The 16,092-nt window shown below is 44.0% G+C and overlaps 1 protein-coding gene across 1 annotated transcript; it reads left to right on the forward strand.

Moving 5' to 3' along the window:
- The first annotated feature begins 459 nt into the window (after positions 1 to 459).
- On the forward strand, positions 460 to 15,935 carry PPEF2 (protein phosphatase with EF-hand domain 2). The gene is made up of 15 exons (XM_032186489.1): positions 460 to 520; positions 4,412 to 4,539; positions 5,613 to 5,670; positions 6,343 to 6,518; positions 7,625 to 7,739; positions 8,888 to 8,934; positions 9,372 to 9,659; positions 9,751 to 9,900; positions 10,864 to 11,196; positions 12,410 to 12,595; positions 13,246 to 13,388; positions 13,990 to 14,096; positions 14,895 to 15,058; positions 15,326 to 15,413; positions 15,757 to 15,935. The coding sequence occupies exons 1-15, from the start codon at positions 460 to 462 to the stop codon at positions 15,933 to 15,935; spliced, it is 2,223 nt and encodes a 740-aa protein (XP_032042380.1).
- The last annotated feature ends 157 nt before the right edge of the window (positions 15,936 to 16,092 follow it).

Here is a 16,092-nt window from a genome sequence, read left to right on the forward strand (position 1 = left end):
TCACATCAAAGAGCCATATTGCTAAAAGTATAGGAGTCTAAAATTAGGTATATGAAATATTGTGTGAGTACCTGAATGCCTGGTTTATACATCTACTGTACAATTACAGTACCTAGATATGTAATCTCTGATATTTTTATCCAATTGGCAAAGGTGCTGGAATTATTCCTGTTCATATAGCTGGGTTGAAATTTTAAACAGCAAGACAGAAATCCTCATCTCAGACTGTCTAGAAGACAATAAAGTAGTTTGAGGAACGTGGTAGTAGAAGATGTACTTGGGCATAAGACAGGACATCTGCTTGTTGATCTTAATAAGTGTTAATATATTTAATTATAGACTCAGCACTGTGGGGCATGTTGCAGCAGTTTTGATTCTGATCGAATGCTTTCCTGCATCTCTCGCATGGTTTTGATGATACTGGGCCAGTCGACAGCATTCTAGTACTGGTTGGAAAACATGGGATCTGGTAGTTCTGTAAATCCCAACTACAAGTACTCTCTGCAGAAGTCTGAAAATGGTGAGTGATTCTTTGAAATGTAATCTTTTCCTGCTCCTACTCCTGCACGTGCTGTTGGAAGGTTGTGGTGGATTGGCTTCTTTTCTATGTTACTCCTTTTTCTTGATAGTACTGAGATGAGGTAATATCTTTCAGTCACGTCCTATGATGAGGAATTTCAGATGTCATGCAGAATACCAACACTAGACTCAGAAAATAACAGCTATCTAGACCCAGGATTAGATTAAAATCAATCAAAACCTGACCAGAAGTGAAGCAGCAATAAGCAGTTCTGTTGGAATTCAGATTAATTAATCAATTTCTGGCTAATTTGTGTGTGTTGGAACCTCATGTGCTGACAGGGTGAAAGATGAAAACACCCTGCTGCTTCTGGTGGGCTTCCTCTTCAAAGACTGTGTTAGGGATGTAAGACTGATAAAGCAGAAACATTAGCAAAGCCAAAATAAATGTGGTTCTAAAGAAGGAAAGATGCTGTGGTTAAGAAAAACTAAAAGTCAAAGCATGAAGAAAGAAAAAAAAAGACTAATTTTCTTTGTTGTTTCATTCAGTCATCAGCAGTAGCAGAACAGCAGTATGGTACAAACTATTTGCAAATGTTTTGAAAGCAAAACTAGTGATTGCTTTTAGAAATTAGGAGAGTGGAGATACTGTTGTGACTCAGCATTATGTATTTGTAATTTTTGTTTATTAAAAGTCTCCACCTTTTCTTTAAGTTAGAGTTGTCTACTGCCAGTAGCACCAGAGAACCAAGGAGTTTCTCAGGAAGTTCAGGGTGATTTTATGACAGGGGCTTGTTCATAACATAGAAAGCATAACATAAAACTAATTAGATTTGAAACCCTCCATTAAATCTGATACCTCATCAACAATTTCCAATGGCAGTAAAATCTTTGTCAATTTCTTGTCTCTCCTTTTTTAAATCCTTCAGATTTGGTGATCTGCAGAAGTGGAGCTAGCAGCTCAGGAGTTTCCAATGTAACCACTGGGCTCTGCCCTGCCTGCTGAGGCTGGAGCTCTGCACAAGTTGTGATGAGGGAGCAGGCCAGACCTTCAGCTGGTACCAGCTGGCACAGAGCAGGGCTGTGCTGACAGGGCATCAGCTGCCTCTGTCTGCTGTGGGGCCTCTGGTTCTCTTGCCTAGGTTGTGGAGAAGTGGTAGAAAATACCCATGGTGTAAATGTTGCCATTTCCCTGCATAGATGTGCAACTTAATCTTCATTAAATAAACCTGTATGATGGGGAGAACTTGGGCTGCATAAGTATCTGCCAGGTTAAAGAGAATGTTTTCTGGCTTGTATTCTCATTAATTAGAAGTTAAAATGTAGATAAAAATAATTTCTTATGATAGGCTTTCCATTTCTTAGAATGAGGTCTCCTTTTTTTTGTTGGAGCTGTTGTTAAAATCAGCTTGTAGCTATCTACTTGTATTTCTGCAGTGCCTTCTCAGGAAATCATACTTTGCTGGCACTTGCAAGAGACCTGAAAGGATACTTGTGGGACGCTCACTTTCAGGCAATTGGTTTGGTTATAAATGGTTGCAGAGTACGAAGGCAGTATTTGTTCACAGCTGATTTGTGAACTACACTGCTGACATGAACAGGCAGGCGTAGCTGAGTTTGGGTGCTGCCACTTTGGCACACATGCAGTAGCTTATGTGTTGATGTATGATTCAGTTTACTTCTTGGATCCTCATAAAATGTGGATAAATCTCTTTCTCTTCCTTTTTTATTATTTTTTTTTCTAAACTAGTACAAACACTCCCAGATGCAACTCACCCAGATAAGCTGGTAAATTAGAGTACCTGGCTTTTTCAGTTGCAGAGTCAGTCTATGTAAAAGTAGTATTAAAAAAAAATAAATTATGCCTTGCCCATCTGGAGCTTAAAATGCTGTGGATGGTGGTATATGTGCTCAGTGTGTGCTTGGTGACCAATCTTTCATTGATTTTATTTTTTTAATCTGAAAAAGGATCTGGTTTTCATTGGTATATGTGCAGTCATAGCTATACATTTCTTCTCAGGATTCACTTGAAGTATATCTGGCTCCTGCTGCAGTAATTGGATGTTATATCTGCTGTTAGGGGAATGCAACATGTTCAGAAGTTATTTATTTTAGAGTGATTGGGACTGTGCTTCTGGCTACATGCCAGCCAAATTGCTGTACAGGGAGTAAGGCAGCTAGTGTGAAAGATATAAAGGAGGCTTGAAGAAGTAGCATCGGGTACACAAAAGGCAGAAAACAAAGTCAGCTTTTTAAAACTTTCTCATAGCCCAGCAGATCAGAAAGCGTTTTCTCAGCAAGATATAAAGCCCAGACAAAGTCTAACATAAGTTATTCTCAAATTAAGGGTAACCAATCTTACCTTCTTGCCCATGACTTCACTGTGACTCAGTTCCCCGTCTGCTCAACAGCAATAGCTCTTCCGTGCTCTGCACCTCCTGGTGGTTTTACAGTAAAATAGATTAGAAGGATTATTATTTTCAATACATAAGCCATTGGGATATCTTCTTTACCTAAAGGTCAAGCAGTGTTTCCTGCTGAAGTACATCAGGTTTTTACATAATTAATACAAGCTAATTGAATTAATATGATCTCTTTGTCTCTTGCCAGCACTTAGCAGCCTTTGGGGTAGGGGTGGGGGGGATTTTCTTTTTAATCAAGCTTTTTCATTCCACACACCCAATTAATTGCTCTGCCTGCTCTGATGAACATAGCAGTGCTCTCTCACAAACCATATGCCAAGGGAACACAAGCTTCTGCAGCAGGGCTAACTCATGTCTTCATTTGAATTTGGGGCCAGCCTTTAGATAGAGCAGTTGTCCCTCTCCCAGCTGAAGCTGATGCAGAGAAGTGCTTTTAGAAAACGTTTTAAACACAGGGCTCTAAGAGTGAACAGAAAGAGCACTGAGCCTAATAAAAAGAGAGAGACCAAGTAGCAGAGTTGGCAAGGTGATATAAAGTAACCAGGCAGTCCAAATGGGGTCAAGACCAGCTAAGGAGGATGTAAGCGTTTCCAGGGGTACATTAAGTTCTGCTGCAGAATTTGAAAAAGTAAATGGAAAACTGTACCACTGTGCTTTATTTTAAAGTACACTGCTTTATCTTAAATCACTGGATCTGGGGAAAAATGGAGGAATTACGATATTTTGAACACAAGGCCATATGGCCATCATTTGGAGGCAAGAGCCTGGTGGCAGTGCTGGCTGTAGATTGACCCATGACCAGAGAGACCTGTGAATTCCTGGCATTTCCCTCCTTCTGTATCATTAAGTGGATGAAGGGCTGTTTCCCTCTTTTCACTGTGTGTGTTATTTCAGTCCAAGATAACAACACCTTAACATTTACACTAGAACAAATCACACCTGAAGTTTGCCCAGAACTACAGAAGCTGAGGTATTTATTTGGCATAAAGGAAGGGAGATAAAACCTGTATTTTTGAGGTTCTGTAGACCTCAGTCTCTTGTTTTCCCTCATAACATCTTGTGTGGCCTCAGTTAAATGCCTGGTTTCCTGAAGCCCCGGTACCTAGACTAGAAGGGGGACATGAAAATGATGAAGGCGGATGGAAAGAGATTAAATTGTGCTTTAACACTGAAGAATTTGTTTGGACCTTTAGGCCCCAACAAGTTGTTACCACAGATGCTGAAGAGATGGCACTGATGGTTAGAAGCTCTTCAGAGCAGAGTCAGATCACCTCTTGCAACAGGTGAAAAGAAGTGGGTGTTCTGTTATTCCTAATATTTAGGCACCAGAACACCCTTTCCGAATACTTGCTCCTGGAAGAGAAAGGTCCCTCTTGAGTTTTCAGGGTCAGGAAAGGAGAAGAAGCAGAATATTTCAGCTGCTGTGGCCACTTGCAGCTCACCAGGCTGTTTCTGTTTTTGTCCCCTAGCTTTCAAGGCAGCCGTTTTGATCCAAAGGTGGTACCGGCGCTACGTTGCTCGGCTGGAAATGCGCCGACGTTGCACTTGGAGAATCTTTCAATCCATTGAGTATGCCTGTGAGCAGGATCAGATCAAGGTAAGGTGCTAAGGAAAAGAGTGAGTGGGAAGAGACATCCTCTTCTGGTGATTTTGGTACTGGCTGAAGCTTAATTCCCAGCTTTCTGTCTGAATGCAGCCTTTCTGTGCTGAAGCTAGCTAACGGTACACTATTTTTAGGGCAGAAGCAGGCAGCTTCTTCCTATGTGGGTGTGTAAGATGTATCATGATTTTTAGGACCCTAATTTATGGAGGGAGAGAAATAAGCCTCTGCCTGAAGGTTTGCAAGGACTGCTGCTGTAAAAGTGGCAGTAGTAGGGTAGCCTGGGGAGGAAAGAGCACTGTGTAGTAGGGAAGCTGCATAAACTTGTGCCTCCATGTGTCAGGAACTTTACAACTTTGTGTTAAATTTAGAGAGGGTTGTTATTTGTGAGAGTGGGGTTTTATTTGTCTGGGTTTTGGTTTTGATTTAATGAACTCTTGTCTCCTTTGGAGCCTAGTCCCTCTTCCCTCTTGGAGAACATTGTGGCCTGCCATTATTTGCCATTCTGGGAGGCAGGGCCCCTTCTGCGAATTCTCAAACAGAAGGATGCTCTCTCTGCCACAGATGCATTTGTTTCTGTCTACTGGCTAGTAAGCCTGCAAGTGCTTTGGTGTACCAAAGATTGGGTTTCGTGCTTCTTTTCTGCCTATCAATTTCCTGCATGCTTGTGTGTGTGATGAAATGCTAAGAAATGAACCTTGAAATAAACTTATAAGGAGCATTTAACATCATCAGCCCTGTCCTGAGTCTGAACTCAAAAGGCAATCCTTGTTTTGTTTGAACTTTGCTTGATGTTCTCTTATATGGTTGCCTTGCTGTTGAGCACGGAGAGGGCTTATGGGTGTTCTGTCTGTATGGCTGAAGGGAAAGCTACTACTTTTACTTAATTACAAGAAATATCAAACCAAATAACTACAGTCTGATTTGTTGTACATGCCAGAAAACATAAGAAGGGCATGGGCAGGTAATACTTGTAAAAAGATTTTGTCAGCTTCCCACTCTACGTAATTTCCAGTGGGTGTTGGGGATGTTCCAGAGTGAATGATGATGGGCTTTGTCTCTTCTTGCAGCTTCACAACTTCTTCAGCTACCTCATGGACCACTTCACACCAAGCAGCAGTAAAGAGAGTAAGTTTGTGTGTGTCTTTTGTAGACTCCCTACAAATTTGAATAGGGACTGAATTACAAGGACAATGTAAGAGCTGTGCAAGCAATGTGGGGTAATTCCTACTCCTTAAGAGCTAGAAGGGGGAATAAAACCTCAGAATGTTTTCTAAGAGCACTATTAGAAATCTGCCCTTTTTTCAGTCATCCCTGGTAACCAGCACTCTGCAGAGTCCATTTCTGAAGCTATAGAAGATCTGTCTCTAGGGAGATGCTTCAGATAATCTACATTATTTAGTTTCTCACCTATAATGGTGGGGGGAAAGAAGTGCAGTGGGAACCAATAAGGTATCTTTCTGAACCTGCAGAGAGCACTGTATATTATTTCTTAGTGCTGGGAGCTTGCTAATGAATTTAGGTCTGAAATCTGGTTATAAGATGTTACAGCAATTAAAAAAAAAAAAGTGCAAAACTGCGAATGTGGGTGCAGGCTTAGAAAAAAACAGTGTAACACAGGAGACAGCTCTTCATCATGATTTTGCATGCTTTTTGCTCTTGCCTAAAGAAACTGCTTTTCCTTAGGGAAAACAAACAAACAAACAAACAAACAAAAAAACAAAACAAGAATGGTGTATTAACTTTCTCTTCTCTTTCTCTTTTTAAATAAACAATCCAACCAACCAATCTGTCATCCAGGGGATTTTATCAGTCGCATGTTCATAAGTGGGGAAAGCTTCAAAGAGGCTGAGCTGGAAAGGTACTGCGACTATGAATCCATGGAGGTGCCAGACTCCTACACTGGACCCCATCTCTCTTTCCCCCTCCTTCCTGACCATGCGACTGCCTTGCTGGAAGCTTTCAAACAGAAACAAGTAAGGATCCCAAAAAGAACCACGCTTTCCCCTTCTGCATATAGAGGTGTGGGACAGATGATTTGTTTTTAGACTTCCTAGCAAGTAAACTGATTTGAATATGAGCAGCTGGCAGGCTGTTAAGCAAAGTGGATAGAAATGATCTGGTAGGTATTTCCCTGGGCAAACTTTCTTCTTTTCAGAAAACACAGCTCTAACAAAAACACAAAATTTTTGTAGTTAATGTGCCAGTGCTAACCTTACTTTCATTTCAAAAGGGAAAAGAAAAAAATACAACAGTCCATGTTGAAACATTCTTTTGTCATTTTTTGTTGCAATGCCTCTATTTGTATGAATGTATAGGATGGCCCAAGTGGAAAGAAGTGATCAAAATTATGTTTTGTGCCATGCATATCCAATTCGTGGGGAAAAAATATATATTTTAAATCTAAGACAGAATTGTGTTATTATTATTATTATTATTATTATTATTATTATTATTATTATTATTATTATTATTATTATTATTATTATTATTATTATTATTATTATTATTATTATTATTTTATTAGGAAGTCCATTACCAATTCAGCAAACCTCATGAGTGGAGTCCTTGTACAATTGTTCTGCCTCCATCCCTCAGATGAGGTGCTGAACAGCAAAATAGGTCGAAATAGGTCAAAACCTCCCTTCCCCAAACAAATCCAGACTTGTAAAGCAAAGCCTCTAGAGCCCTGACTAACGTTAAATTCTTCCTCACTGGCTTCTAGGGAACATATTAATGCAGGTTACATGGCAGGTCAGAATCTGGCCTTATGTGGAGAATGCAAAGAAAGATGTAGAAGATAGCAGCTTCTTACCTGTGATGCCAGGCTGGAGCTTCTGCTCTAGGGGATGGTGTTGCTTAGCGGATATAGTTTTGACCATAGGGTTTTGCTGCCAGCTGATCTGATGCCAAGGCAGTGCTGCTTTGGACAAGTCTCTTCCATTCTGCTTTTGCCTGGTATTTGTGCTGTCTTATTTGCAAGCCTGTAGGTCAGCTCTGATTGTCGTGATGGGTCCTTGGGGCCTTTGCAGGCAGCTGGGTTGCTGCTCGGAGCTTTAATTCCTTCGCTTTCTCCTAGTAGCAGCTCCACGCTCGCTATGTCTTAAACCTTCTGCATGAGACCAGGAAGCACCTCAAGCAGTTGCCAAACATCAGTCACGTCTCCACCTGCTACAGCGAGGAGGTCACCGTGTGCGGTACGTTTGGGTGGGAGGGCACTGCACAGTCTTTGGAGGGAGAGTGCTTAGGTGGAAGGGATGGAAAATTGGTACTGTTCAAATGTGGAACAGAACTGCAGTCTGTATGTAAAAGGTGTATTGAGAAGCAGCTGGGGCTGCCTCTAAAATGTCTGGTAAAATACCTTATGGTGCTGTATTTGAGCTGCTGTTGAGACTGGCCTGAACATTGGCGGGAGCAATTCTCCATTGTGGCCTCATTTCTGCTTGGTCTGGAAGAAGACGGTTTGATAATTGCCCCTTGATGGCAGCGTTTAGCTTGCCATAGCCTGCTGTAGCAGCAGTGTTGTCAGGGTGATTATAAAAATGCAAAGAGAGGAGGAGGTATGAAAGGAGAGGATAAGGATATACATTTGTCTTAGCATAAAATGAGGGGTGCTGATGATGGCCTGTGGCTGTTACAATTGTTATACATTACCACAAAAATTTAGATTTTTTTTTCAACTCAATTTTTTTTGTTCTGTAACCCAGAACTTGGGATCCCTGTTCTAAAGCACAAAAACTGCACCCAGTCAAGGACTGGCCTCAAGGCTCATTTATTGTCCTGCTCTGTGCCCTGGAATTATTTAAGCAACCAAGTCCTGGAGCTGTTTTGGTTAAGTCTTCATAACTGGCAGTGTGTGCATTCAGATCCAGGATACTCACACATCTTTGAGTTGTATCAGATAAATTTGAAAGAGACAAAACTTTTCTCCGTTATTTTCCTGCTCTAAAACTAATGTTAAAACTTTGAGATATTTCTGAAAACCATGTGTTATGCACAGAATTTTGTGTGCAGTCAATAACACATTAAATGAAAATTTCATTTGATTATTTTGTATGCAAACCTTTCTCCAGTGTAATGATCAAAGTCAATTTCTTGTGCCATCTTGTGTCATCATAAGAGAGATGCACAAAGCTTCTGAAGCAGTTTGTTCTCACTCAGACTTCAGCTCAAGCCTTTATATCATGTCCTTTTGCTCTGGGCATGCTGCCTCAGCGTCAGGAATGTATTACTTTACTCTGGACCTTGAACTTCCTTTATAGAGATACTTTATAGAAAGTTATTTATTGGTGTCTTTTAAAGTTAAAAGTAAGCATACTGTGACTTGTCTTTTTGTGCCTGTTAGGAGATTTGCATGGCCAGCTGGATGACTTGTTCCTCATATTTTATAAGGTAGGCTCCATACTTGGTGAGACTGCCCAGGCATTGTAAGAGGTATCACATGGGTCATGCTGAGAAGCATTTGCAAAACTGGGCCCTTGAGATGTAATTGTCCAGCTATTTTGATCGGTTTTAAATGGCTTCACAAAGCAAAAGCTTATTCTCTTGCTGACTTTTAAATGTGTAAGAACTGTTATGGTAGACATGTACATTTGGCAGGTGCTAATGGATATTTTTGTAAGTCCTGACACCAATGGCTCCATCTCCTGACTCCGTTTTCACTTCTCAGTGCATTTACCACTGGGAGCCTACAGGATAAAAATAAGAGTTAGGATCTATTGTAGAAGGTGACTTGGGGTAACAGTGAGTGTGCAGCTAGTGGGGAGGTATATTTGAGCGTCACAGGGAGGCCTCTCTAGTAACATCTACCTGTCCCTTGTTTTTTGCAGAATGGCCTTCCTTCCCCTTCCAAGTCCTACGTGTTCAATGGGGACTTTGTAGACAGAGGCAAACAGTCCCTCGAGATCCTTATCATCCTCTTTACCTTCCTCTTGATCTATCCAAAAGAGGTTCATCTAAACCGTGGGAACCATGAAGATCACATGGTCAACTTACGGTATGGGTTCTGTGTGGGGCTGATCACAATGTCAGTGGCGTCGCTGCAAAATCTCACTGAACTTCCTTTCTTCTGTTCCTACAGGTATGGTTTCGCCAAGGAAGTCATGCAGAAATACAAGGTAGGAACATGTTTGTGTCTCCTTCAGCACATGAGACACAGGCTTTGAAGGTTCGATGCTTCATCTTTTCCTTTCTGCCCTGTCCTCCCAGGTGCATGGGAAGAAAATCTTGAAGATGATTCAGAATGTCTTCTGCTGGCTCCCCCTGGCCACCCTGATTGATCAGAAAGTCCTCATTATACATGGAGGTGTCTCTGATACCACTGACCTGGACATGCTGGAGAAAATTCAAAGGAACAAAGTAGGTTTTATTTCCTCGAGACAACAGTGTTGCTGATTTATGGTTGGAGAGCTTACTCCTGTGTGTCAGCTTGGATGTTGACAAATGTAAAGGATGATCTTCCTAGCCAAAAAGTGTGTTTAGGTACAGGCTCGGGGTGCACTGCTTTGGTTTAATAGGATGCGTGCAGGAGGTGTGAAGGGAAAAGGAGTTTTTGATTTCTGGAACTCGAGAGGATCGGTTATAGCCAGCTAACTGGTGGACAATGGCATTGGGTAAACAGATGTGCTGGTGCTGACAGTAAAAACATAGCAACAACAGGATTTTGTCCTATAGTTCTTTAGATTGTTTAGCTTTTCTTTCTTTCTTCCTTCCTTCCTTCCTTCCTTCCTTCCTTCCTTCCTTCCTTCCTTCCTTCCTTCCTTCCTTCCTTCCTTCCTTCCTTCCTTCCTTCCTTCCTTCCTTTCTTTCCTTTCTTTCTTTCCTTTCTTTCCTTTCTTTCCTTTCTTTCCTTTCTTTCCTTTCTTTCCTTTCTTTCCTTTCTTTTTCCATCCCCACTATTTCTAGAGGGATTGTGACAAGTCATTAACTTGCGTCTGCCTCTCTTTAGTTGACAAATACTACTTCCCTTCACAGATCTAATGACAAGCACCTGCTTTAGCGATTGATCTTTCCCTCATTCTGCTGCCTAGTTCCCATTGCAGATTAAATCCATGTAATCTGTCTTTCATGAGTGTCTGAGCAGTACAAAGTCAATGAAGAAGAGATGGATCCATAGTCAGGATGGATGTGTGGCCCCAGCTGTAAACCAAGAGTGGAACATCCTGAGAGGGTGGCACTAGTAACCTCCTACCATTAAACACCAAAGGCAATTGCGTTTCAGAGGCCTGTGTCACTTGACAGATTTCCAGTGGGAGATGCTAGAGCTAGAGCTCCAGCTTTCCAAGCGGTTTGACCATCTGTTTCCTTTCCTACCTCTTTCAGTTTATTTCTGTCTTGAGAGGGAAGAAAAGGAAGGAGTCAAACAGAAACGTGGAAATACAGGAGGTAAACGGGGAGAACGCAGAGGCTGACCCTGCAGGGAATGAAGCACTGCCCAGTTTACCCTTGCAGCCCCGACCAGCGCAGGCTCCCAGCATGGCCAACAGGCTGGAGTTCTCCAGGTGGGTCCGGCAGACGGTGCAGGAGCAAATCGAGTGGTGCCGCCGGCTGGTGGACATCAGTGAGTCGGAGGACGAGGAGCCCACCTACTCCAGCATGGTCTCCTTAACGGATTTGGATGCGCCGTGCTGGACTCGCCAGGAAGAGTGGAAGCAGGTGAGCGGTGTAAATGGGGTCCTGGCTTTAGTAGGTGCCTTCCACGGCTTTGTTCTCTGTTCTTACAAGGAATCTTGCTATAAAATGTGTGGGTCAGTGCCCAAACCTCTCTGCAGAGATATTTTTGCTGCTCTGTAAAGTGGATTTAAGGAGAAAGTCAATGCACAGGTGCCAGAGGAGGACTGGTGCTAGCTGTGTTCTGCTGGTGCCTTTCTCTTAGCCTTGCAAGTCAGGCTCTTCACTGGGCTTTTGGCTTTCTGCACTCAAGGCTCTGTCCCAGCGTCTGCCACCAGCACAGCATCTGTTGGATAAATCAAACTGCTGCTCAGGCACAGCGTGGGGTGACAGTTTTTTTTGATTCACTGCAGGGGAGAGAAATAATAGGTGACTGACTGTAGAGCCCAGTGGTTATATCCCTTGCTGTGTGCGTGGAGTATCTGAGGTCAGCTCTGCAGCTAATGAATGAGCGTGTCGTTTGCTGATGAGGGAGTTGTGATCTTGGATGCTAGGAGCACTAAGAGTACCAATGGGCTTCTGGTTTTATCCAGGCTGTGCAGTGAGATCACTAGGTGAATCGGAGCCTGGAAACTCGATTTCCTCTTTCTGTTGGATCAGTCTCTTCGTGAGCCTGCGTGCTGTGAAACCATCATTCCTTACCACACACTGCCCCTGACATCCTGGCATCACACACCTTATCAGCGTAAAGCTGTATATTGAGGTCAGGGTTAAAGAGATTAAACTTTAATCCTTGCAGTGGGTTACTGAGTCAGCACTTATATTAGTGGAGGCTGCTGAACATCCTGACCGGGGAGTAAAGGAGTTTAACACTAAGTCCACTCATGGCCCCAGGATCTGCCAGGCATTCTTGCTTTGGGGCATGTTTTGGGCTCGAGGAGGACAGGAAAGGCTTTTTGAAATCTAGCGGGATCAAAGGGAAAGCTTCTTTCAGGCCTGATTTATGAACGCCTCTCTCCCCCAGGCACTTTTGAGTGTGGCTGTAGCTCCAGGCCAACAGTGTTGTCACCTCTGTGGTGGCTCAGGTCTGTGAGAGTCCTGCAAAGCAGTAAGGAGGTTCAGCGGGGATTCAGGAAACATCTCTGCATTATGCTAACAGCAGAAGTCCAGGCATGCAGAGATGGTGCTGTACTTGCTTAGTTGATGGGTGGTGGTTGACAAATACACATTATTCAGTGAACTTTTCCAATCCTTTCAGATTTTGGACATTCTCTGGAGTGACCCTATGCCTCAGGAGGGCTGCAGAGAAAATAAGGTGCGAGGTGGTGGCTGCTACTTTGGGCCTGATGTGACAGCAAAGATCCTTGAGAAGTACAACTTGCAGTTCCTCATCCGCTCCCACGAGTGCAAGCAAGAGGGCTATGAGTTCTGTCACAACCGCAAGGTTGGTGAGGGGCATGCTGTGAAGGATGCTTGGGTTTCCATCCTGCCAGGGCAGGGTTTCTGAGGTGTTTCATCTCAGCTCTTCATTTCTTCCAGTAGGGTTTTGTTAAATACATACAAAATCTTTGAGAGGCCGTATCAGGAGTTACTGAAATGTGCTCCCAGCTGAGATGTGAGGTCAGGGCAGTCTGAAGTCAGCCTCTCTGTCAGGGGGACTGTTATGCAGGCAAAACACCTTCTTCTGCGTTGTAGCTGGGAAAAGATCTGAACCCATTTGTGCTATTGCCCCTGCTTAAAGCAGCTGTTTCTGAAGATGAAATATAAAAGCAGCATTAAAAAAGCTGATGCAGCAAAATTTGGCTCTCAGAAGATTCAGGGTGACTTCAATGACCTCAGCTGAGGCACCTGGACTCTGCTCACTGCAGTGGAAATTTGTCAGGAGTGCAGAGAAATCGCAGGACTCCAGCACATGGCCAGAACCACACAAGGCCAGTGTCACCCTCGAGGAACTCTCACCTCACTTTTCCTTTTCCACATAAAACATTTTACTTTCACCATCTGTTTACTCCAGATGGGATGGGAGTTTTCACTGATGCATATATAATGGAGGATGCATGTACTGACTGTAAATGCCTCTCTTTTTGGGGTTAGGTACTGACCATATTTTCAGCTTCAAACTACTATGAGATCGGCAGCAACAGGGGAGCCTACGTGAAGCTGGGGCCGGACCTGGTCCCTCATTTTGTTCAGTACCAAGCCAACAAGACAGCCCACACTCTCACCATGACCCAAAGGCAAGTGCTGAATATTTGTTGCTGAGTATTCACCAAGCCAAAATTCCCAAAGGGAAAACTTTGGGAGCTTTGAGAAAGTTTGGCTGCAGAGCTGAACTTTCACAGCTTGATTTACCAAATAAATAGCCCTAAAGGAAGATTCAAGCTTTGAGCAGAAATTACTGAGTGAGGTTCAGGGGGACAAGGAGGAAGCTTACAAGAGCAGAAAGGGGTTTTTCATTACTGGCTGCTGATTTTCCAGCTTCTCTTTCCAATGCCATGTTTCAATTTGTGACCCTTTGTTGCTTCACAAATTGCACAGCTGTTAAAAGCCCCTGTGACTGACATGGTAGAACCATTGAAACAAAAATGGGGAAACAAAAATGGGTAAACACAAACTGCAGAAGTTCGCTGGGATGGATTGTTTTTCCCTGAACTGGAGCTGACTGCTGACAGCTTGTAGAGGAAGGGCAACAGTTTCTGTGGTATGGCAGGGATTCACTGGATCAATTGGGGGAAATACTGCTCCAGACACATGCAGGGCAGTTGTGTGAGGGTGTGGGCAATCCACGGACAATGCAGAGGACTGGGAACGTGCTTCTGTCTTTTCTGCATCCTTCAGAATCAGCAGAGTAGAGGAGTCAGCCTTTCGAGCCTTGCGGGAGAAGCTGTTTGCTCACACCTCCGCTCTCATCAGCGCATTCAAGGCATACGATAAGGACAATACAGGTAAATTTGAGCCACGAGCTGCTAAAATAATCCCCTGGTGGGACGGGGTTGGAGAGGCTAAGTTAGGTGCACGTCATAATCCTCAGGCTGCTTTTGTGCCAGCTAGGAGAGCTCTGCTGGTCAGGCAACTGAGTCATGGTGCTGAGGAGATCTCTCTGCATGTGCTTAGGGGGGAAACAGGGACAGGGCAGTCAGCAGAACAACTTTGTTGTGGGTGTACCTTCCCTAGCAGCAAATCATTCAAAAAAGTCCAGTTTAGCTGTTAGAGCAGCTGTTAACCTTGGGGCTTTTCTATGTTCCTGGGCCACCGAGGAACAACTAGTGGAGTTGCACAGCTCATAAGCTGCAGGGCACACATAGCTGTCAGTCACAAATTTATAAAGAAATATCCAAAGTCAGTGTGTCTTCACAGTGTTCAGAGGTTTGCAGTCCCACTGATTTGTTACGGTGGTCAAAAGCTGGCTGAGGCTGGAGGGGACAGCATGTGCTTGTGCCCTGCAGCGGCTGTTGCAGGCTGATGTCTGCATGGCCATGTAGGGTTTTTACCTATACCCAGGTGCTCAAGTGTACCATGGAGAAATGGAGCCATTGCTGGCAGTAGCACAGTAGCCAAGGATTTTTACTTTTAGAGCTGGCTGCGCTGCGGCTTGGTGTAATGGATCTTCTGGAGGTGGCCCTGTGCAGCAGCTAGAGGTGACAGTGGTGCAGCAGGTGAAACAAGCAACGCGCCAGCCATCTTTACGTGCTTTCAGCCACCAGCCTCTCAGAGGTCTCCATGGCTTTCTCTTCTCCTTACAGGAAGGATCACGCTGAGCAACTGGGCAACGGCAGTGGAGTCAGTCTTGCACCTGGGACTGCCGTGGCGAATGCTGCGACCACAGCTGGTGCGCACCACAGAGGATGGCATGCTGGAGTACAAGTCCTGGCTTGATGATTTAGCCATGGAGCAGCGGAGCCAAGAGGTAAGGACTCATATCTGTCAAAGTGTGCTGCAGAGCAGCTCACAAGGTCTCAGTGTGGGACAGGCAGGAAGGTTCCTGTAACGCAGAGCTGCATAGATGGTCCATCCATCACAAACCCAGTTCATGAGGCACACACAGTGTCCTGTGCACTGCTGGCTAACTCTTGAACGCAGCAGCTATTTTTACTTATGGGAGGGTCTGCAGTAACTGCTCAGAGAAAAGAGAGCTGTTGGAATGGGTAGAAAGAGTGTCCATGTTGTCTTTCAGCGCATCCAGTCGAGCTTGTTGGAAGTCATTTATCGGAACAGATCCAACTTGGAGACTATATTCAGGATCATTGACAGAGATCACTCAGGTAAGGAGGCGTGCAGGGGGTGCCGGTCACTGTGTTGTGTTCCATTCTACTTTTGGTCTTCTTTATTATCTTCAAAGGCATTTATTTAATGGTTTAGGGTACACATCACCTTCCTTCCTACACCGTTTTTTTTTGGTTCTGGCAAGTTGTATTATGTCTCTTTGCTGCTTCTAAGTTGTATTTTATCCACTGTTCTTCACACTAGGAAGTTTAGTTGCAGCATGTGAAAGTCATTCCCTTCGTTTAGGGTAAGCAGGTAGTGAATCTGAGCAGGCGTACATCCCTGCACAGAGTAGGAGCTGGCAGCGTGGTGCTAAGGTGGCTGTGCCTTTTTGCCCTGCAGGTCTCATCTCATTTGAGGAATTCCACCAAACCTGGAAGCTGTTCAGCTCCCACATGAACATTGAACTCACAGACGACGGCATCAATGACTTAGTTCGCAGCATTGACTTCAATAAAGATGGAAACATCGACTTCAACGAGTTCCTTGAAGCCTTCCGCCTTGTCAAACAGACACAGTAGTGAGAATTCGGAGGGGATTGCCACGTCCAATGCCTTGTCTGCAAAGCCAGGACTCCTTCCTACCTAACTGCAGAGCATGCTTGCAGCTGCAAAACAGGGAAAGGGAAAGCAGGGACCTGTAGCACTACTGCAAAAGCTGAAAATAGGGACCACTCCA

Source organism: Aythya fuligula, chromosome 4 (genome assembly GCF_009819795.1).
Source record: "Aythya fuligula isolate bAytFul2 chromosome 4, bAytFul2.pri, whole genome shotgun sequence".
Taxonomy (NCBI): Eukaryota; Metazoa; Chordata; class Aves; order Anseriformes; family Anatidae; genus Aythya; species Aythya fuligula.